The following is a 24,177-nucleotide window of genomic DNA, read 5'->3' on the forward strand; positions in this document are numbered from 1 at the left end:
TATGCTAGTCTAGGTGACAGCCCATTTTAATGTGTTTGGCTGAATGTTTGATTTCATTTCCTACTTATCAGTCCCCAGTGGTGAATTTTGCAATTGAACAGCGTGACACCGCTGTCTTTCTGCCACACTATGGTGTCTTTATCTGCAAATCAAACATCACATCTACAATAGCAATCAACATCTGCACAGGAGACAAAGCACCAGAACACAATGGCAGCTGCAAGACATTTGATGGACTGGACGAGCATAATTTTAATATACTCCATACACAATTTCCATTGGAATCATTTAGGCTCTGATGGAAGTGCTCTCAAGCTCCAATAAAACCAGTAATAACATAATTTTAATCGGAGATCCAGCGCTTCATTATTGAAATTTTTCTTTTCACTTCCAACCAATTTTGCGAAGTGCATGCCACTTAATCACATTTCAGCTGCATGATTAGCATAAGCAATTAAATTAATTGGCCACAGCAATATTAAGTTACTGTGCACAATGTTGACTCAGGGATGGTATTTGGCTTCATTAAAACCTGCCAATTTCTAAACTGGGTAGATGGAATTTTAACAATTTGTTCAGCTGTCCAAACTGGACATCAAATTTGAACAGAAATTACGTTCCCTTGTGGCAAAAATTTTGAGTGTTGCTATCAGGCTAGTTTTTCCAATAAAAGCCAAAGGGTGAAGTACACGATATGAAGATACACTGCATAGGAAGGAGTATTTTAGTAATTTCCCAATGGAGGCTCAACCATCATTTGAGATGTTATGTTCCCAGAGAAACTGACAAGTGATACAATTACGCCACATTTAATTTCAAAAAATGCTCAAAATGCTGCTTATTATTAAATATGATAAAATTGGTTATTCTTAATAACAATCAATAGATTTGACACCTATCAGAAAGGTCTAGTCATTGAAATATTGTAAATGTACACCTCAATCAAAACAATCAGTTCACTGTATGATGAGTGCATTTTACTCCAAACTTGTACAGAGCTTGAAATTCAACACTCCTGTTTACCTGTACTCTACAGAACCATCAACTTTTAAAATGAAATGATCAATTTTCAGTGTATGTTGTTTCTGTTAGAATACTACAATGAGGTATTGCCTGAATTTTAATGTTACATAGCTAATGTTTTATATTGATTTGATATTTACTTGTTTGTCGAATTGCTGTTTAAAAATGAAGAGAAAATTTCAAACATCTTTCCATAAAATTAACACAATATTTTTGTAATATTGACTGATGGCGTATATCAGTTTAAATATCAGTTTAAGGTAAAATTTAATAGCCAGGTACTATACTCCATGCTCTCAATGTTTTTGGTATTTCAGGGAAATCCTGAATATGGAGATTTTGATGCAGATAGTTTTTTGAAACAGAAATCTCTTTTATTATCTAATCAGAATTTGTCAAGGTAAAATAGAACAATAAATTAATCATGTTTGTACAATTACTGTATTCTTTGCACTGAGACTGTTCAATAGACATCTGGCCAAGAATGCTATCTACATTATGGACAAACGTTACAGGGTTGCTGAGCAACATATACAGCAATTGAGTAGGGAACTGTGTAAAGTTCATAAAATCATGTGCAGTCGTATCACACCAGCATTGGCATTGCAAGCTTCATATTGTGAAATTTTAACAAAAGCTTTCAGTGATAGGGTAACCAAACATGGATGCATAGAGTATCGGGAAAATTCTTTCATTGTATTGTATGTGACCAAATAGGCAAACATGCCTGAATTGGTTTCAGCTTGCAACGATCGCATATCATTGATATTCAACAGTTTCACAAAAAGTACTGAAAACAATGCTACTACTGACAAAAATTAGTTATGCACATATTTTAAGTAATCTACATATGAATAGAAACAATAAAGTTCAGAAGGTCAATGGACGCAAAGACAGTGACCATGAACGTGCATATTGTTTCGGTAAAACAACATGAATTATCACAAAGGGAATTTAGAGATCCAGGGAATATATTCCTACTCTCGGAGGTAAATGAACAATCCAAGGACACTTGATGAAGGCAGAATGCGGGCAGCTTTCACAGAGCCATGATTTATATGAAATACTGTAATAATTCACTTGCTTGTCAGTGGTACAAGGACAGGTCTTTGAAGCCATTTGTTCCCTGCTTTACATTTATATTGTGAAACTGACTGTGGAAGTCATCATTGTGCATTTACTTGATGAGTGTCTTAAAGACTGCTTTTTACGATTTCCCTGTATTTACCATGACTTCCACTGTATATGCATCGGTAAAACATTTGGAGCATCGCAGCTTCAAATAATAACATGTGCACTGAAAGTAGCCTTTTTAACAGTAAATTATTGGCAATCGCATCACGTCCTCATTTTATCACAAGTAAAATTGGTGCTGATGCCGGCCAGTTGCACGACAATGCACTTAGCAAAACAACTGTTACATTATGCTGTGCTCATATAGCTTGGTGGCTTGCATAACTTAAAAAAGACTCAATCAAAACCTGTAGAGACTTTTCAAGAAGTTACATATGCCACCCTGTGGCCGTCAAGCAGGAAAATCATTTCTGGTTTCCGACGTGCTTCCATAAACACTCGTTATCATGCCACAGTTGATGAACAAAACTGATCAGCTTCTGCAGTGTAATTCCTCTTCTAGTTGACTTGATTGTCAGTCACACAGTGTTGGATTTGTGGTTACAGTCATGATGTCTGCCTCTGATTTCCCCCTTGAGTTTCCATGACAAGATCAAACCCTGTACTGATGTAGAACACATCGCAGTTTCATAGCCCAGTTCACATGCAAGCCCCAGAACGTCGTATGATGCCAGCTAAATCAATAATCATTACTAGCCCTAAACTGTAACCTTGACTCTGTTGTTCAAGACAAGGAATTCAGTCACAGGGAAAATACATCTCATATTCATAAGTATTCATAAGTCTGTTAATTGTGAACTGCGACTCTTTGGCTGGAAAAAATTAAACATCGATGGTGAGTGAGAAATACTGAGAATTTGAATAAAATAAGCAGATTTTAACCTATCTAGATAATTAAAAGCTTAGTAAGGACCCTGTGCTTCATATTATTCGGTCTTGATATTAAGGCTGCAGCTACAATCAGCACCAAGAAAAGTGAAATTAAAAAGACAAGTTTAATGGCAAAGCTGTTCCAGTATTAACTGATATCATCACAAATACACACACTGTATAAAGAATTCTTTTTTATTATCATGGTGCAGAAAGTTTGTATATACAAAAAAAAATTTGTTTCAGATGTCTCCAACAAAGTTTGAACTAAAAACATCCTGAATCTATCACCCCATGCTATGGTTTAACCCCATTGTTTTCTATTGAAGTATAAGTGGATTAATCTACATAGTATATAGAGAGAGGGTGGAATAGCCCTTTAGAGTGAACATGCAGATTTGAGATATTAAAGTGATGTTCACAACAAATTTCATGACAGTTTGAAATCATAGCATACATGTAAGTATTTGCCTCTGTGGCCCTCTGCAGTCTTCAGAGAAGCCGAAATGATGTCGGTGGATCTAATACCATGGACCTGTGAACACAGGGTTAGGGTTCGAGGGCAAAGATGTACCATATATTACAATTATGTCAGATCTGTTGTAATGTTGGATTGAATCACACCATGGTAATTGTCTTGGTTCCATAGCTTTCAAATCAGCCTTGCTGTCACATTCTATAGTTTATCATTCTGAAGTAATAGGGTCCAACATTATCGCTGTCTGCATTTTTACACTGTCATAAAATGTCTTGTCTTCATTTTATTGTATGTATAATATTCTGTTATAAAATGTATACAAGTAGCTTCCAAGAGTTATAGTTGACTGCTTCAGTCAATGACAGAAAATTGTCTTTGGAAATTACAAAGTAATAATTTGTGCTTTTTCAAAAACATGAAGAGACAGCACTGGTGTGTACATGTATGTAAATTAAGCATCAGAAGCTGAAATGAAACTCAGTCTATTTATAGGTACTGCAGGGTATTAGTGTGAACAGACCCCTGTAGCAAGTATCGTAGTGGCCACAGCAAGAATGCATGCAGACAGTATGGCTGACTATAAGTGAAATCAGCTTTCAGTATGAGGAGTCACCTGAATAGATTGGTATCATTCCGTGACGGCTATAAAAGAGTAATTTCCAAAACCAGTGCGGCATCAATTTGTGGAATGAAAGTTTCCTCCGAGAATCTGTTTGGCAGCGACAGTCTAATTTCACGGGATTAGGTGAAAGTCTGGAAGTGTGACGCCAGCAACAACTTAAGTACCTGTGGGGATTCTTGTAGACATAAGCAAATGTTAATTGTGCACAAGGAAATCTCAAGTATCTTTGAAAATTGTACTGAACTACACCAAATGTTACCCTGTGCTTTTGCCATCAGATTTTAGAACAGATGTGAACTGCCATATCTGCTACAAAACATCAGGATTTTTATTGTAGCCGGCAATACAATTTGTTGAATACTGTCTCTGAATCATTTTTCCTCCATCTGGAAGAAACCATTAATATGTTATTTCTTTTAAATTTTTCATCCAGGGATGCATCAGGACAAGGCAGATTTTGTACAATATTCAGATCATATTCCAGAGGAGCCCAAGGTATCCTTCTGGTCTATGACATCACCAGTAAGTGGTCATTTGATGGTATTGACAGATGGCTCAAAGAAGTTGAAGAGGTGAGATTTCATTCTTATTCTGATGAGAAAACTGAAAGGCTTTCTGAGATTTTGCAACATCCTAGTCCTTAACAGAAGTTTGAGTGACAAACTGCTGTGAAAATGCTGTTATTCAGCTTCAGAGTACACTCTATTTCAGACCAAAATAATGAACACATCGGAGAGTTATTGGCAAATATATCATCATGGAGTGTACAAAGGCCATTATGGCAAACACAAAAAGTGTTTTATCAATGAAATATTGCGCTTGCTGTTTACGCTTTCAAATCTCAATAATGGAGCTTTAATTTTGTCAGTACAACAATCATCTGATGTTTGCAGAAGTGATGGACAACTCACTTTAGCCTGAAGGAGCACTTAAATTCTTCAGTGTAAAAAAAACCCTGATGAAATTGTTTGCAAAGCATAGAAATTGGGAAGTTTTCAACGCAGGGTTATTATGTCAACACATGGACATGCAATGAAAGGCAAGGTACCTGAATACATGTAAGGTTATTGTTGGATGTATCCATTCAAGAACAACTTGTTATTATAGCAAGGTCAATTTATTCCAAGCCATATGCCTCTCTGATTGGTTGCTGTTAATGTACGTCTCTTTGTAGCTGTGTAGTCAAAACTCCCTCTCTCAGTGCCATTGAGAACACAACAGTCTTGTGTTGGATTTTTGTTAAGCTGAGTGACATGTGCAACAGAGAAAGACGTTATTGTTGGCGTTTAAAGTGAGGCTGATGCAAACCAATCCCAGAATGTCATAATATGTTCTGTTGATTTGTTGTTTGCAGTTTATTACCTCCACTCCTTGCAATGATAAATCACCTGCATAACAAAGACAGCATAACATTTTGTAACATTCTGTGAATGATTTGTAGTGGTGACATAGACACACTAGGGTTGGCGTTCTCCAACAGAGAAATTCAATAATCAAACAGTCCAAGCTAGATAGACCTACTCTACAATGGTAGATTGACGTATTGAATGGCATGACACAAAATGAAAAGTATTGATTTCTGTCAAGTTTTAGCACAAGGTCATACAGGGCATATGATTTGTTCTGTGTGTTCATTGTAATGATTTGTGTGGTATCATAAAACTTATGAATAAAATAGAGATAAGTGTACAGTGTAAATAGTAGTTAGATTTATATCATTGCCTAAATGCTTTGTCCATGTTGCATACAGGGGGCATATGTCCCAGCAACCAGGAAAAAAATTTTGTTGCTTGGATACACAGGCACTCCTACCAGACAGAATGATATTTTAATTTCAATGTCAAGTGTACAAGAGCTACAGTAAACAGGAAGCAGTGATATGCATGTCACTCAAGGATAGAGCTGTATTTTGCTGGTCATTTACACGTGAACATATCAACTATTTTAAAAATACAGTCACTGTGATATACTTTGTCTGCATCACTATTGTAAGGACTATGCAGGAAGTTTGTTGACTGATTTAGTACAGAGCAACTCTGCTGAAATATTCTATTACCCCGCTACACATCCAAATTTCAGGTAGAAATGTACCGGTACTAAAATGTTCTGGTGTTGCATAGTTTTAGTCAATTTAAGACACATTGTACATTGTATCGGCAAAGTCTGACTCAGCACATTCTTTTTCAAAGTATATACATGTAATAGATCAGTTTGTTTATGAATTGTGTTTATAATGAGGAACTTCCACTTGGCACCATCGACAGGAAGAAATTCAAATGCCCACTCATGGATTCACTTTCATTCCTAGGAAAGTATCGCTGTCAGTTTCACAGAGTCAGATTTCTATAATTATGAACATCAGCGAAAACTTCAACGTAAACCAGTCTGCTTGATTGATGCCTGATTTTCTGGTTTCTTTGCAGCACGCCCCAGGGGTTCCAAAAATTTTAGTTGGTAACCGGTTACATTTGGCCTTCAAACGTCAAGTCAGCACGGGGATTGCAGAGACGTATGCAATGAAGAATGACATGGATTTCTTTGAAGTGAGCCCACTTTGTGATTTCAACATTGTGGAATCGCTGACTGAACTCTCAAGAAAGGTGCTCAAAAGAAACGGAATGGAAAGGTTATGGAGACCAAGTAAAGGTGAGGGAGATAAAAAAGGGTCACTTTGACATGTTGCCTTGGAAACACCACTGGTCACCTTTTTTGTGTTGTCATGGAAACAGCATACTGCATTGTCCCTGCCGAGGAGAAGAACATGTCTTTTTTCACTAATGATTGTATATTCAACATAGAAATTGCCAACTTCATTCATACCTTTTGGTACACACATTACTTTTACATGTGTTGCCATAGAAACTGCAAAATGGTTACATGTGGTTTTTCATGGCGTAGTAACAATTACATGTATTACCATAGAAACTAGAAGCTGAACATATTATTGAGCCAAATATGATATATTTTGGGTATTTGTACATTTCTTTGTGTATGTTTGTATTTCCCATTGTAACTGACAAAAGCAGGTTTCTCTATGAACAGGTTGACAGTATTAGGATACTTGACTGAAGACTTAATTAACCAGATGCAAATGTTTAAATCACGATTTTGAGAATTTAAATGTGAAAATGCACAAATCTGTGTTTGGGGTATAAAAAAGACAATTTCTGCTTCATTGTGTTTCTCAAAGTTGAAAGCCTAGATGCCAACACAATGCGAGAGTCATGAGTTGTAAAATGATATTTTACTCAAAGTCATCACTGAATGAATGGACAGGGAAGTTTGGACAGATATACTTAATTTGCCTTGTCATTGTTTTGTCATGTGGAAAGTCAGCAGCAGTAATGCTATAAATAAATGTTAACAATGATTCAATATGACTTGACCTTTCGAATTATTTCTTAATTAGAACAAAAAATGAAAGCCCTTTGCCAGGAAATGGAGACGTGAATCATCAATGCTAGGCATCTTTGATTTCATGTTTCCACAAGTATAAATCTGAATATTGTTTTAAGTGCAAACAATATTCTTTTATTTTTGTTTCATCCAACAAAGCTTTATTGTGTTGACATGCGACTGAAAATTACTGCATTCTTGTCTTGGCTTTCTTTTATTTTGTTATCTGATTTAATATTTTTCTTCCAGACAGGATTACCGTCTTGGAAGGTGTTCTGTTTCAGGCGTATAGTGTTATTAAAGCAGCTTTCCATTCAAACCTGTTGAAATAGTCGTAGTTGAACAAAACAATTGTTTGTATCTGAATTTACAGACACTCTTCCTGCTGGTCAGATTTGTGAGTCATTCTATAATATATCCTCTATATCTGTCACGACCTGTTTGTATTACCATACACATATCTATGGCTTCCACTTTGTCACTATAGAGCCAGGCTTTATTCTCCATTAGACCATAAATACATACACAAGCAACAATACTAGAAATCCCACACTGGAATTTTAATGACCCATGGCCAAATATGAGGTGATGACAAGTCTCATTTGACTTCACAGTAGTCGTGTCTGAAACCAGGTGTGTGTATAGGATATCAAACAGATTTCTGAAAGTAGCTTAAATTTAAGCCGTTGTAGCATTCAGAACAAAACAGACTTTGTTACCCTCAGAATGCAACTTCAACAATAACAGTTTGTAGCTTTGTAAAGGTACGAGAAGCTGGTAGTATGTTTGTTGTAGTACCCTGATATCCATTTAGAGGGATTGTGTTCAATGAGTGGTTAAGCAATTCCGGTTTCCTAATGAAATTCATCTACCAAATCAATCATTTTATTTGAAAGAATTGTCTTGGTCCGTTTGATTATGCAATCACTGGAAGAACTGTCAAACATGATTCTTCTTAATTTAGGATATAATCGACTGATTGAAGTAAGTTTTGTCATGAAAAAGGAAAGTAACTAAAATCACTTACAGTCTGTACAATTTATCGATATGCTGTAGTTGAACAGAGGCTAAACAGCTTCCCTTTAATTTGTATAGATAAGCCAGTAGCAATTATTGTTATCCTTTCATTCTTCTACATTTAATCCAATTGCTTTTGATTTCGTGATAGGTCATATGAAGGTCAAAGGTCACATGAAGGTCATTGGTCATACAAAGAGACATAATCGATAAAGAATTGACCATTTACAGTAAAATGTGCTATCATTTTAAATAAAACGCAAAAAGTAGAAATACATGCATGTAACATATACATACATGTACCTGAAAGGAATTTTACGTATTATACACTTTGTTTTGAAGGAGGAAAATAGGCTGACTGTATTCTATCTACAGTTGGATGATAATTAAACCAGAAAATATGCACAAAGGGCTTCATTCATCTCTCTACATTTTCTAAGTCAGTTCAGTGAATCTGATTGTCCAAATCCAATCTGGCAGAACTTTTCTATCAATTCTGTCTACTTTGATTGACTGGACACAAACCTCATAGTTCATCAGATGGTTTTGGCAGCTTCTTTTCAACGCAAAATGTTGACAATTGTTGAGCTTAGAAAACCTATCATGAAGTCCAGACTTTGTATGAGCAATTGTGCATATCAGTGAAACGTGTGAACTCTTCTGCTTGGGTATTCAACTTTGGTATGTTATTTCTACATGGTTGACGGAACATGGCATGCCACAACACATACTTAAATTATTATTAACAAGTTGTTATTGAAAAACTGAAGTCGTAGGTAGCCACCTGTTCAGTATACTGTATCTGTTCATATTGGCCGACATTAAGTGATTGCATTCATGTTATTTGAGCTGGTTGCAGTCTACAGTGAGTCTGAAAAAGACTGAATACAATTTAGTATTTCTACTATAATACTTTCTGATGTTTACAAAGGTTCAAAAGTTTACGGTAGTGTGATATTGGAAAATTGTTCAGAGGAAATGCTGATGGATGCACTTTGTCTGTCTGTGCCTGCAGATTGGAAATCCAAATCTTGTCAACATCATGGCAAATATGTAGAGTCGGTGACATCCAGACATGTTTCACTCATGTCTGCTATGAACTTTGGGTAATTTATATGTCTGCCTTCAGCCTTTTTGAAATTCAAGATCTGTATCTGTTGTTGATGACTTGTAAAGTGGGCAGTCTCACCTGATGTGAGTCAACGTCCTGACTGGTGATTACTGCTCTACAGTTTCCTGTCTGGGAGAGACAGGCACCATGCTGAATAATAATGACAGATGATTGGTCGCTGCGGTACGCTGTGCTGAACTCCAATTTTTCATTTCCCTCATGTAAATAGTTATGCCTGTTTTGATGGGAGTTTATCCAAATAGTTTTAACACATTTTGATTGATGGCGGTGGATATGTCGTCTGTCGGGTCACAGTCAATCTCACAGGAGATTACAATAATGAAGCCAGACTGCCATCTGTATGATGACTTGCATATTCCCTGTCATCAACACCTGTTACCTCAATATCTGCCTAAGTGACCATTTGCAATAACACTGTGAATTGAATAAATATGTCCAGGGTACCCTTTACTGTGTGCAGTCTGATGCATGTTAATTTAGAGTGTTGCTGTATCTCCAGCCAGACTGACTTCTTGCATGTTCAGATTTTATATAAGCTAGCATACCGGTATTTCAATGTTCTCTGAGAAAGAGCATTTAAGTTAAGGTAGTACGCGCCTTGAAAATGAAAGACTTAAACTTTTGCTCGAACTTTCTTCAGTGAAACTTTCAACCATTCTACTTCCAAATAAGAATAAAAATCAGGGCTTACAATGCAAAGAATTAGAGAAGCAAATTACATAATATTTACCCGTATTTGAAATTCAAAATGGCCGCCATCCCTGTGTTAACTCTAGCGGGAAAAATTCAATTTTCAATTTTTAAAAAAAACTAAGACAGTGAAAATGGTTTTGAGTCCAAGAGCTTCAAAATGAGCCTCCATAAGTGGTAGATCAGAAAAGAATTGTAAAAATTTGAGAGTCCGACTATCTGTCTCTGAGGCGCGCCCTACCCTAACAATGAGCAGAAACCCTCCTAGTCACATTCTATGAAAACAAACAGTGCATTCTTTTTGTCTCTAGCATTGATCAATTCTGAAATTACTGTTCTATTATGTGAACATTCTATTCATGAGATCAATATGATTTAATCTACATTCCTCATGGATGTATGAGTCAGTATAACATCAATATTTGAAACAATGGAGGAAAAAATATATTATGTAATGTTATAGAAATAATACATCATGAAGGTGGCATATGTTACCCTACTCTTTTGCCAATAGTGAACTCTTAAAATGTTGGTGGTTCACAGTTCATTGTATAAACAGCAGTAAATAATGGATGTTTAAAACAGAATGCATTCAGCTAGTTGAAATATGTTTCTTTGACAAGGGACAGATAAATACACATAGCTTAAAATAAGATATGGGACACTGATTTGTCTTCTTGTACCCTGTTTTCTAGTGCTCAGTCTTCAAGACTTGTGTTGCCAAGCCATCGTGAAATGTACGTGTGTCTACAGTGTGGATAAGCTACCCTTGCCAACACAGCTGAGGTCACGGCTCAAGTCATTTGGCAATGGACATCACCAGCACCGATATTTACCTCCAAGAGACTCCAAGTCCAAGAAATCAAGGACTATTCCATTGAACCCATACGACTCGCCACCCATGAACTGCCGAAAGAGTTGCTGTGTCTCATGACACGTGCTGTGACAAACTGTGTGACAGACACAGTGAGAAATATTGTGGCAAGCGGATCATTCTTTACAAGATAGCAACAGCCTCAATGCATAGATAAGGGATGGAGATATGAATCACTCATGACAGAATAATTGCATCTGATCACAACAAATACAGTGTGGTAACTACATACATGGAAATAAATCTCAAAAGACATGAACTCCAAATCAGCTGAGGCTGTCTATTTTGAAGTTGGATCAATGCCACATGTCTGAATCACTTTGACACCATGCGATCAAAGCTGGAGAAAGATAGCTTGATGGAGATCACGTTGCAAGCATAATACAGCCATAGTTTTGTGGGTCAGTGTGAAACGAACACACAGACACCCGTGCCTTGAAAAACAGCAAGCTACTTCAATATTCTATATCACAAGCAGTATTACATTCAATTCAGATTCCTTGGAATGCTGTGTCTACATCTGATCCAGATATCTACGAACAGTCTTTTGTTGTAACATTACAGGCATGAAACTGGGGCGTTATCAGAATATTTCAATAATCATTGACAAGACAATGGCCCTTTGATGAGCAAACCACAGCAGGACTTTGCATCCATAGCCGAGGGCCAGATTGACAAAAATGTCTAGCTCGGTAATTTTTTAGAAAACGACTAGAGACATTTAATACGACATAAATTATTTGCTGCCATTTTATTTAGAGAGAGCCTATATGATGGAATTCTAATATAAAGTACTTTAAAGCTTACGTTATGCTCCGCAGTGTGAACTATTATTTTAGTATTGTGGTCTGTACTTTGAACATTTTTAAGCCCATGTAACAGTTATGCAGGGAGTACCATAGTCAATTTACACCCCATGAGGGGGAGGGAATAGGGGAGGAAGATTCTGTGCAATTTGACGCGCCAAGATTTGTTTGTAAATACAGAATGAAACAAACTGTTTCAAAAAAATGTGTAACCTTTTTTTCTGTTTTTTAACCTAGAAAAATGAAATTATGATAACTAATGTATTAATTAAATATTCTTAATTGGTGAGATAGAATTTGTTTAACAATCAATTTGGAACACAGAAGCATCTGATATATTCTGTTGATATCACAGTAATCTTTGCAGTAAAACTGCATGGTGGGTGTAGTCCTAATAATGATTTCGGTAATTTCAATTTTGAACATAATGAAATGTCATGAAAGTAAACAATCGTCTAGCACTGTTTGTGGGCCAAGGAAGATTTTACAGTTTGATATGTCTAGTTGTCATCCAAAGTATAATGCAAAACAAAATTTCAATATCTAAGAGAGAAAAAAATGTCCAATGCTGTACATACTTCAGCTAATAAGTCGGCATCCACTGGAAAATTCCTTCCTTTTTAAAGTTCATACAACCCAGGAAAGCTCTGATTCATGGTGTTTAGGGAACAAAATGCAAACAGAGATGTCTAACTTGTTGCCAAAATAAATGCTAAGAATATAATTCAGCCTAGATGACATGACATGACAATGGACGTCTTTGCAGAAGAGAGAATTTGTCTAAATCCAAAGTTTGTTGAAATTCGTCTGTATTTGGTATGAACAATGAAAATTAACATTCAAGTATACCGGCCATGCTGTATTATTCTGCAAATATGCTGAGGGGGTGATGGGCAAGCAAAACGAGGGGCAATTACAAATGATAATAATTATAGTAATAATAATAATAAAAAGTTAATATTTAATTTAAGCTGTGAAAACTTGCCAAGAAAGGTTCAGCTTTACCATACAACAAGGTAACAACTCATTGTAACTTACAACCAATTTTTTTATCCTAAGTTTGTCATAATATTGTTTTGTTTACCATAACTTGAAACGATAAGTCCTGAGAGCACAGAGGAGAATCTTTTAATCCTGCCTGATCAGCTAATGATGACTTAAGAGTTCCTGCGACATAGTAACCAGTTCACGGTGATGTTCATTTGTTAGAATTCTGAAACAATATCATAATCATACGCAACAGTTAGTTAACTTGTTCCACAGTTTCTATTATATGTAAATACATCATCTGAGGGAAGGAGGAGGGGGGGGGGCTCTCATGAAGAAGTCTGTCATGTAGTCCCTCAAAATAATTGTCTATATAACACTTCAAAGCACATCATTGTACAACACTGAATATATAATATTTTTGTAATTTTCATTCAGCAGTTTGAAACACTCAGCAAAATATAATACTTCATCAATAGAATATTTACAGTTACATCAACATAAACTGTCTTCCCAAACTTTGTAATCTATCTATTTATTCTAAGCCCCCAGTTTGCCTTAGTTATAATATTGTAAATTAAAAAATTACAGTCAAGTAGTTGTTTTTTCACCATTCAAATATTTCAATTGCCAGTGTAAGTAAGGTTGTCAATTCTTCAAAGCTTATTTCACTGCAAGGAAAGGTTATATCAAAGTGTAAGCAGTAATTTGGGTTCCTTAGTTTTGCACAGTCGTAAAGAAGAATCTGTGTGCTCTGTTGGATTTCAGAAAACACCTTTTTTGAAGCATCCCTTCCTAAACTACTTGTTGATGATAAGTATTTCACAGCAAAGACAAACCATGTTTTGAAGACTTGTGATTTTGTCACACCAGATTATGCAAATAGACATTTTATCAATTGCTTATGTACATATAAAAAGTGTATTTTTAAACAACTGCAGGCAAGACATTTTATGGCATTTCTAAAAAAAAAGAAGTTTAGGAAGAAAGTTACTTGATATTTGGTATTGCATAGAGCATCTTACTTTCATGATTGATCTTGTGTATGACTGTAAAGCTGGTTTAATCTGCCATCATTGAGAAGAGAATGGATGATTTTATTGAATTCTCATGGTAATTTAGGCAGGGTTTTGTAATTATTATTGATTGTTGCGCTTTCAGTAGGACAAAACCATTGTATTCATGAGTTAGCACAATGTACCGTGTAGATGATGTCAGAAATTAGCTGGAAGGAGAAAAGTTAAAACTGTATCCGTTGAGTTGACGACTGAAGATGTACATTTCTCTGCTCTTTCTGAAACAACTACTGTAGTTTACCTCAAAAACCATTCATTCAGCACCATACTGGCATAATTCATTCAGTTAGTGACTTGAACGTCACAAAGATTTGGGCAGTTAAAGTAGTACACAGTGCATTGTTCAAATATAAATGCAAACATTCTTGAAGGGATGCCATTCATTTTGTCAATTCGCATCTTTCAAAATATTGAGTTTAAGGTGATCCCACAGGATTCAAATTGCTAAGCAACAGCTGCTAAGCAAACAAGAAGTTCTTTAAAACAAGTCAATGCAATCTAATGTGAGCAAGTATTTGGTCGCCAAGAATTGACTGAAATTCTACTGTACAGATGCAAATGGATGTAGTGAGGTTACAAAATCTTTGCAGTTCTAAATTTACTGTGAGACCTAAAATCATATCTGGTACATAAGATATGTGTACCCTCTGTATTCCCAAACACTGACAGCTGTCAAACTGTGCCATATGTTTAGATTATTGGAAATGCGTCATTCAGATTTTTCATCCAAAATTTGAAATGTTGCCAATGGAAACCTTTCACAAACCCATGGAGCCACATTTTCAGAGGTGTCTTTAATACCTTCACTATTCTGTTTCAGTAGAAAGAAACGGCTGACTGAAGATTTGAAAACATTTCAGAATGGCCTGACGCTACAGACCACAGAGAAATGATGTAAAATTTCAGTAAACAGACAAATACACAGCCTGTAACATTGCAACTGAATGCATGCAATGCAACATAAGCAATGAATCAAGTCCTTTGGTATCACCATAACTTGCATTGTAATATTGAAGTGTTACACATGATATGTAACAGTATTTATGACAACCATCAACTTCAATTTCTCTTCATTCCAAAAAATACTTGGAAAACGATGTGATGCATACAGAATCGTCCAACGAGACTTCAAACATGAAATGGTAATCAGTTTCAGACTTGAGTTTCTGCATTTTTTTCACAGCACTGCAAAAATCTCCACCAAAGAGCCAAAGTTACATTCACTGCAAAGTTCAATGACCTTATCAGAAGGTTCCAAACAAATGAGCTGCACCCTTAGAGTCCAAGTTCGCTATTCAGCCTTCTGTGGTTGCATTCATGTTTGAAGGCTGGTTCAGTACTGTATGTGGTTTCACGCATAGCTGGGCATGTTTCTGATTCAAATAGAAAACCGAGCATCTACAGCAACAGGCCAATTTGAAAGTTAAACTCTGAACAGCATGTTCCAAATAAAGGAACAGTACAGGTTGTGGGATCAAGGATTGCATTTTCTGTTAAAAATGCAACTCTTGGCAAATGTTTCTCATGGGTAGACAGTCCGTAAAGCTTTAGTAAAATCAATTATGATTGTGTGGAATCTTACCAAACCTCTCAAGTGTGTTTCAATACAAGTGAGGTTCTAATGTATGTATATGTTGCTTGTTAGTTGTGTTCTTTGTGTATAAAATACCTTCTTGAATAATTCTTACTTTGTTATAATGATAAATTGTATTGCAGGGGAAATTGTATTTTACATTCATTGCAATAAAATCTAGAAACAAAACTGTCCGTTTTGGAGGATTGTTATTGACAAACATGCTTCATGAGTTAAGGGAAAAAAATTCCCAATTATTTGTTTTTGCAAAACAGGAGACGAGAATTTTTCTTTGCTAAACAAAAGTAGACCCTAGAAATTGAATTCCGTGAACGAAGTGGTGAAAGCAATAACGCTTGTCAGAACGTTTCAAAAGCCAAAATTCTCAGAGCCTCGTTGGCTCCACCAGCGTAAATCTCTTGCCGACACTTGACTTGCTGGTGGCGCCATCAATGGCCCCACTACAGGCTTGCGAGAACGTAGTGCGGTCGAGATTAATGATGATTTTCGAGTAAACGTTGGAACGTTCAGACTAAAAATCCAAAAGAGATAACATGAAAGTCTGGTATGCATCAATAAGAAGCCGATGATGAGTTTGACAGTTCAGCCTAACAAAACATCCATAGCTTCCCTCAGTTGCGTATTGACATGAAGCAGGGAAACTCCATCACAATGAAGTATAAGCTTATTTCTCGTTATGAACAGCCATTACTTATACATGTTATGCACAAAAACAGACTAAATTATAAACCTGTACTTTATGTCAAGAAGAACGCTATCAGAACTCGATGTCAGACTGTGATATCTGCCTGGATAGCCTTCCTACAAATTTTGTGTGTACCGAAAATGACAAACAAAATTTACGTTTTGGAAACAGGTCTGTATTTCTATTGTATTTGCGCTGCTAAGAAAAGATTTATAAAAGTCTCTCGTGACGAAAATTTGAAACATTTGAAATATTTTCAATTTAAACAGAGAACTGAACAAGTCAAGAAATCTCAAGAGTATCGACAACGACAAGTGAAATCCATTGGAATCGACTTAAGGGGCTTGAAATATTGATGTGCTGAAACATATAAGATATATACCCAAAGATTATAGAGCACCCGTTCTCAGTTTAAACAGATACGGACATAGCATTCACGGAATTTAAACAGAAAGAGTACTTTTATCAGACCATTATCGAGATATATAAGGTGTTTCGAGCCAAATTCTTGGCCATGCTCACAAAATTTCAACCTGGATTTAAGTGTTGTTTATTCTCTTCGGCACAGATTAAAAAAAAAAACTTTACAAGAAACTTCAAAAAGTATGAAGACACAATTGGTTCCTGCTTAAGTACTTACAATGAAACATCTATACCACAACTTAGAAAATCGCCGAGTTTCGGCCGCGGCCCAAACTTAGATACGGGTACATTCTTAACTTGGAATGTACATGGTCTCAAAAATAAATTGTGTTTCGATTTTGCAAGCTATGTTCTGAACTTTGGTGTATATCTTTCATTGAAACAAGGTCAGAAAGTGTGTCTCAGATTGACAAAAATTTTCCAGGTTTTCATATTTTCAACAAGTTACGTAAGAGAACTACAAATCTTGGTCGCTATCCGGGTGGTGTGTGTGTACAATAATTAGAAACAATCTAGTTCCACATGTTAAACATATTGAATCAAAGCTTCATGACTGTGTTTTCCTATTGTTTAATGACAATATCTTCGCCCTTGAAAAAGATGTATTGTTTTGTTGTGTTTATATCTCACCATGTTATTCAAAAGTTTATGACAAATTGTCTTCTACAGATGTCATCGAATTACTTAAAATGAATTGTCTGATATTCTTACAAATCTTCCAGAAGTGTACATTTATTGTTACTGGTGATTTCAATGCCAGAACTGGTGAAGAACCTGATTATATTATGAATGACAATCCAGAGTATGTAATAGATTCCACATATGGTTATGACAATGACCCTTTCAATGTGACGAGTGTCAAAAGACAAAGATGTAAGTTTGTATGGACGTTCACTGTTGTCATTATGTTGTACCTACAATCTGTATATTTTGAATGGTAGAGTTGGTGTCGATGCAAATAATGGAGAATTTACATGTGTTGCCAATGCTGGAAAAAGTGTGGTTGATTACACATCTGAAACCCATGGCATCTGAACAAGATATAGCGAATTTCATTAATATGACAATGATGAAATTTGTCAATAAAATACGTAATGCCACCACCACCATCCACCACTGTCATGAATGATGAAGTCAATGCTATGTACGTAACTACCATTGCAGCGTTCTCCACAGCGGTCTCTTCATTTCAGATTTCATTGACGCAGTTTAAGAAGGCGATGGAGAAAGAGTTGTCCGTGATTGGAAGTATTTACTGCTATTTTATAGAGCATATGGTCACCATAAATACGTCATCGAGGCGTTCAACTTGACAGCGCAATTGCAGGCTCTTCTTTCTGAGAAAATGTCTTACCTGCTGATGCACAATCGCTTCTTCAATACTTAAGGTAAATGTAATTTTCCTTGTGCTTGTATATTGCTCCAGCGAGAAAGACGGGTTATGAATGCGTCATCTTGCTCATCTATTTTACTATTTTACTTTTTTTTAAATATGGACAACAGATGTAAAATTTAGGCCTAGTGCCGATGGCTGTAAGTTGTTATGAAATGTTTAACTGACGCAGTTTTTTTAACACCCCATGCACACAGGAGGAAATGGATGGAATATTTCTCTGATTTGGCATTGGAATATCTAAATAACACATTCATGCGTATTCTTCTGAACATGGCAGCGAACGTTACAGAAAGTTCTGCAAAAGTCGCATCCATGAAACTGGGATGGGATAAGGCTCCAAGTGTTCGACGGCCTGAAAGTAAACATGCGAGTGACTTCAGAGAGGGATAAAATGATACTTGTTAAGGTGTTTTTAAGGAAGACGTCTTCACCACCGTACATGGGAGAAGGTATCGATTCCTCCCGGGTTTCGTCAGAAATCCATTTCAAAATATTGACATGCAGGCACTGAATTACTGGATGGATAAACAAAATTCCAAATTACACCGACAGTCTGCTTTGATGTGCACTGATGTCAGACAGGACCATGCATAACTGTACATCTTTTCTATCTTGTTCCACATACATGACGTGCAAAGATTAACGTGCCTGTTCTGTGTTTAATGCAAATATGGACGCTCTGATTCATAAGAGCGAATTTCTCAAGAAAGTATTGTTATGTAAAGAAATATGATACGTTCATCCATGCAGATAACTTACACTACAAGCGATAACCCGCATCGATTCCTGTGATTTGTACACTTTTAAGTCCTCGCCCTTTTGCTCTGTTACATAATATGATTAGACAACATTCTCCAATATTTATTAAAAAACAGTGTGAAATTTTGTTTCATATGTCAATGACAGTTTCGATATGCATTTACTGATAGTGTTGCTTGCCGTCTATGTATCGAGCATAGTTGACTTGAAGTGGGCATAGTAGTCTGGTGCCGAAACACAAAACCCAAAAATTTCGGCCCCACAATGGTTCTCGGTGGTTTCTGTATCTTCAAAGCCTACTGAATCAGGATCTGCATGATGCCACCCTGGCATCCTTGGGCATTTTAATATATTCAAGATGGCCGCCAAGATGGCCGCCAAAACATGTAAATGGTAATATCTCAGCTCTATGAAATGTTATCAAAGTGATTTTGGTGTCATTTGCTATAATGGTTTCCTAAAACATCACACCGTATCTTAATATATCCAGCATCTTTGACACAAGGTTGTATGTGTTTGGGTCCGTCTGAGAGGTCATGGATTTCACATTTCCACTCATATAAATTGTCAAACCATCCATTTACATGAATTATATTATTCTTTTTTGACAGTATAGATACTTTCATGTTATCCCTCTGAAGTTCTACCCTTAGCTTCGCAACCGTTATGCTGCAAACAATTTTATAGTTTCTGCAATACGGTCATCCGTAGGGGCATCAAGAATACCAATGTTTGCGCTTGACACCCATCCAAAGCACATTGAACAGTTTAATTGCAGTACAATTACGTATACCCAATATTTAATTGGATTGTTGTTGTTTTATGATTAATCATATATACACCTTGCTCCTCCAAAAGCAATCTTTTTCACTAGTTCTAATCCACTAACTGACATAAAAGTTCTATACTGATGAGCATGTGCATTTTTCCTTGTGTCTCGGAATGAAACCAAAAGTACATTGCAGACTAACCTGTACTGTTTTGATGACTTGTACAAGCTTTTATTGGACCATGAAAAGAAACATACTAACAACCAAAAATGTATGCAGACAAAGAGCTACAACTGCTAGGTGCCCATGTTTTGTCTTGTTATGGTGCAGTGGGCTACATGCTAGCCATTTGAGCCGCAACACACTAAAACAGCTTCTAAAATAACGAGCATAACAACTGGCACACACACATATATAACTTAGACAAGAAAAAATGAAAAAAAGTAAACTATTGATGAACATGTAATATACGCATATAGATACTCAGATTTATACATATATATCTCTTTTTAATACTCGTTTGTTGTTGATTTTGCAAAACCTTTATTGTACTTTATGATCAAGATCCCAATTGGGATACGACTTCAATAAAGGCTTACTTTACTTCACTTAACTTTATATATATAAATAAGGAACGGTTTAGTGAACAAAGATCCAAGGTGTCAAACGGATTTCGTGACTTTGGTTGGCTGAAAAATGAATCAGTCAAATCGCTTTTCACTTTAACTTTTAGTCAAAGCTAACCAGCTCCTTCAGATGTGCATACATCATTCCTAATGGATGTACAGGTGACCCTCCATATTCCACAGGAAGTTACAGGCGCTCTTCAACTCAACTGGCTGTGACATTTGTATATTCTAGCAGTATAGTATAGCAAGCAACTGCCAATATAAACGGCCCTGCTAATAATAAAGCGATGAAGATGATGTTGTGCAAGAATCTTACAGAATCTAACAGTTTTGGTCGAAAACTTGTAAATGAGTATTTTGATACATTGTTACAGATAAGTATTATAAAAAGTGCCACCTAATGATAAATGTTGTGCAAGATTGTGTTCTATCCCCTGCTATACATATTGTACACTGACGACTGTAGAGTCAACACGTGAATAGACATATTCTGAAGTTTGCCGACGACTCGGCTATTGTCAGTTTATTGAATAACTGTGAGACCGGCCACGGTCCCATAGTAGATGATTTTATCGAATGGTGTAATAGATCATTTCTACAATTGAATGTTGGTAAAACAAAAGACATGTGTATTGATTTCAGAAGGAGCAAATCTTCTCCGGAGCCAACAGTTATAGACGGCTCCGAAATTGAGATAGTCAGCAAGTACAATTACCTTGGCTCTACAGTGGATGATAAGTTATGCTGGGATGACAATGTCGATGCTATTTGTAGTAAAGGTCAACAACGTGTGTTTTTCCTGAGGAAGTTGAACCAATTTAATGTAAATAAGTCTCTGATGACGTTATTTTATAAATCTTTTATTGAGAGTATTTGCACTTTTTCAATGGTCTGCTGGTATGGCAATTTAAATGTTAAGAACAGAAACAGAATTAGTAAGATAGTTAAAGTCTGCAGCAATATTATCGGAGAACAACAAGTGGGCCCCACTGACTTGTACGAGAACATGTTTTACGTAAGGGGAATTCCATCATACATTCCAAGTTTCAGCACCCTCTACAAAACGAGTTTGACTTGCTACCATCCGGCTGCCGTTTCAGAGTACAGGCTTTTAAAACCAATAGAACCAAAAACTTTTTTATCAACAGAGCTATTGGTCAACTGAATAGATTGAACTAGTTTTTAAATATACTTCTTTTATCTCCCTGTGATTTTTACTTATTGGATGTGCTGTTTGGTATTTTAACCTTTTTTAGTTTGTCATGTTTTTTGATTGATGTACTGTGTTTGTCACTGCTGCAATGTCAATTGCCCAGTCATGGGTTAATAAAGATTTATTGATTGATTGATTGATAAATGTTACGTAAACAGTTCATGTAATGGGAAAAGTGTGTTCCTCGATACCTAAAATGCGGCCAAAGATTAAGAATCAATCTCAAAGATGATCAATGATAATGTTAAGGATACATGCCTGTTTTGCGACTCTATTTAGGGCATCGATGTTTTGACTTCACTTTTGATATATGTTGGATTGCACAGTTTATATGCAATTGACCCTTGAAATGAATTAAAAGACACAAAAGTTGGTCTTATGAGCTACTCAGTAAATAGAGACATGATGTAATATTTTGACACCATTATTAGCATTATCAGATAAACTCCCTCTTTTGTAATGTTCTTGGAAGTTTTTTCAGGTCAGATAACTGGAGATTCAAATTCTGCAACTGGATAAAACATGACCATACTCATCAAAATAGGTCTTAAGAATGCTTGATTGGTAAAGATGCAACTCACACCTTACCAATATTGGTGTTTGTAATGCAATTAAACTGCTCAAAGTGCTCTGAATTGTGTCAAACGCAAGAAGTTCGTATTTCTGCTGCCTATGAATGACATTATAGCAAAATCTACAGACTTGTTTGCAGCATGACGGTTGTAAATCTTAAGGTACAACGTCTGACGGATGACATTAAGACTGGTTGTCAAAAGTGGCAAAAGACTAGTATCTTTATTGTCAAATCAGAAAACCGTGCCTGCAATGATAAGGTATTCATAGAAGGCTTCTGCTACACCACTTGCGGTCATCTGAGTGACTAAGTTGGTGCAAAGATAAACAAGACAGATGACTCAGGTTGGCTCAAAGATGACCAAATAAGTCACTTTTATGCAAGTGCAAATGCATTCTCGGCAAATTCGCCTTCAATAATTGAAGCTCATTTATTGTGGTTATTGGCAAAAGATAAAACGACCATTGATGTTGTATGGAAAGATACAGTTCATTATCATTTAATTTAAATGGATGGTTTGACAATTTATGTGGATGGAAATGTGAATTCCATAACCTCCAAAACAGACCAAAACACACACAACTTTGTGTCAAAGATGCTGGATAAATTAAGATACGGTGTAATGTTTTATGAAACCATTATAGCGGCAATGTAGGATAAAATCCTTCCATGATAAGTAAGATTTTTTCCAGTTCAGAAATACAAGCAATAAAAAACCCTGCGGCCAATAAAACCAGGCAAACACAACAAAATAAATCTCAAGAATGCTTGGTGGATTAAGATACGGCTCAATGTTTTATGGCATCCATTTGTGTGGCCATAGTTGATATTGGGTGGTCATTTTGGCTTTCAATGAAATACTTTACATTTAATATAACGAAAGAAACTTATCCTTCAGCCTTGAACCCTTAATGTATTAATCTCTAGGATGCAATTTCAGCTAAGATATACCTTGATATATGTTGTGGAAACAAGCTTAGCAGCCATCTTGGATTGTAAGCATCAATTTCAGATTTTCATGGTTGATTTTATAGCAAATATAACAAAAGATACCAATTTTGACCCGTAAAACATGCCAAAAGACACCAAAATCAGTGGCATAGTGTATTGAGATATGACTCCTTACACACTGAAACAGGTATTTGGATTTTTATGCAAATTTGTATGCAAATTAAGGGTTGTACATGTCAGCCAATGAAAGATATGAATTGCTTGACCCAATATACCTAGCAAAGGAGACCAAAATGACTCCAACAGCTTCTCATTGAGCTGAGATATGATATTTTACCTGATTTTGGATGTCGTTTTGGCAGCCATCTTGGCTTTTTATGCAAATTAAGGGTTGTACATATAAGGCAATGAAAGATATGAGTTCCTTAACCCCATTTACCTGGCAAAGGAGGCCACAATGACTCCAACAGCTTCTCATGGAGCTGAGATATGGCATTTTACCTGTTTTGGAGGTGATTTTGGCAGCCATCTTGGATTTTTATGCAAATTAAGAGTTGCACATGTTGGGCAATGAAAGAAATGAATTCCTTGACCCTGTTTACCTGGCAAATGACACCAAAATCACTTTGATAACATTTCATAGAGCTGAGATATTACCATTTACATGTTTTGGCGGCCATCTTGGCGGCCATCTTGAATATATTAAAATGCCCAAGGATGCCAGGGTGGCATCATGCAGATCCTGATTCAGTAGGCTTTGAAGATACAGAAACCACCGAGAACCATTGTGGGGCCGAAATTTTTGGGTTCGACCAAAAATCAGGGTTTCGGCACCAGACTATAGTCAACAGTCATTATACATCTTGATAGCGAAATCGGTCACAGGGAAAACGTTAATGTTGTCAATCAGATCCCTTTAACGTTTCTACCATTTTACTATGTCAACCGCAATTAGGAGGACAGAAATATGGACACAGAAGAATTTTTGAATTCTGAGGAGGACCGTGTGCATTTCCCTTCTCATTGCTGATGAGCTCCATCTCCTTCATACCTCGCCCGTCGACTGCATTCTGGCCTA

At 36.3% G+C, this 24,177-nt stretch overlaps 1 protein-coding gene across 1 annotated transcript in view; it reads left to right on the plus strand.

Moving 5' to 3' along the window:
* The window catches only part of LOC139152004 (ras-related protein Rab-40C-like), a 31,418-nt gene extending 15,551 nt beyond the window's left edge, over positions 1-15,867 (plus strand). Inside the window, exons 3-5 of the mRNA XM_070725083.1 lie at positions 4,561-4,699; positions 6,551-6,773; positions 11,058-15,867. Coding sequence (XP_070581184.1) covers positions 4,561-4,699; positions 6,551-6,773; positions 11,058-11,296 — 601 coding nt within the window. The 3' untranslated portion in view covers positions 11,297-15,867. The remainder of the gene's footprint in view (positions 1-4,560; positions 4,700-6,550; positions 6,774-11,057) is intronic.
* The last annotated feature ends 8,310 nt before the right edge of the window (positions 15,868-24,177 follow it).

The sequence above is a fragment of the Ptychodera flava genome, chromosome 15, assembly GCF_041260155.1.
Source record: "Ptychodera flava strain L36383 chromosome 15, AS_Pfla_20210202, whole genome shotgun sequence".
In the NCBI taxonomy this organism is placed as follows: Eukaryota; Metazoa; Hemichordata; class Enteropneusta; family Ptychoderidae; genus Ptychodera; species Ptychodera flava.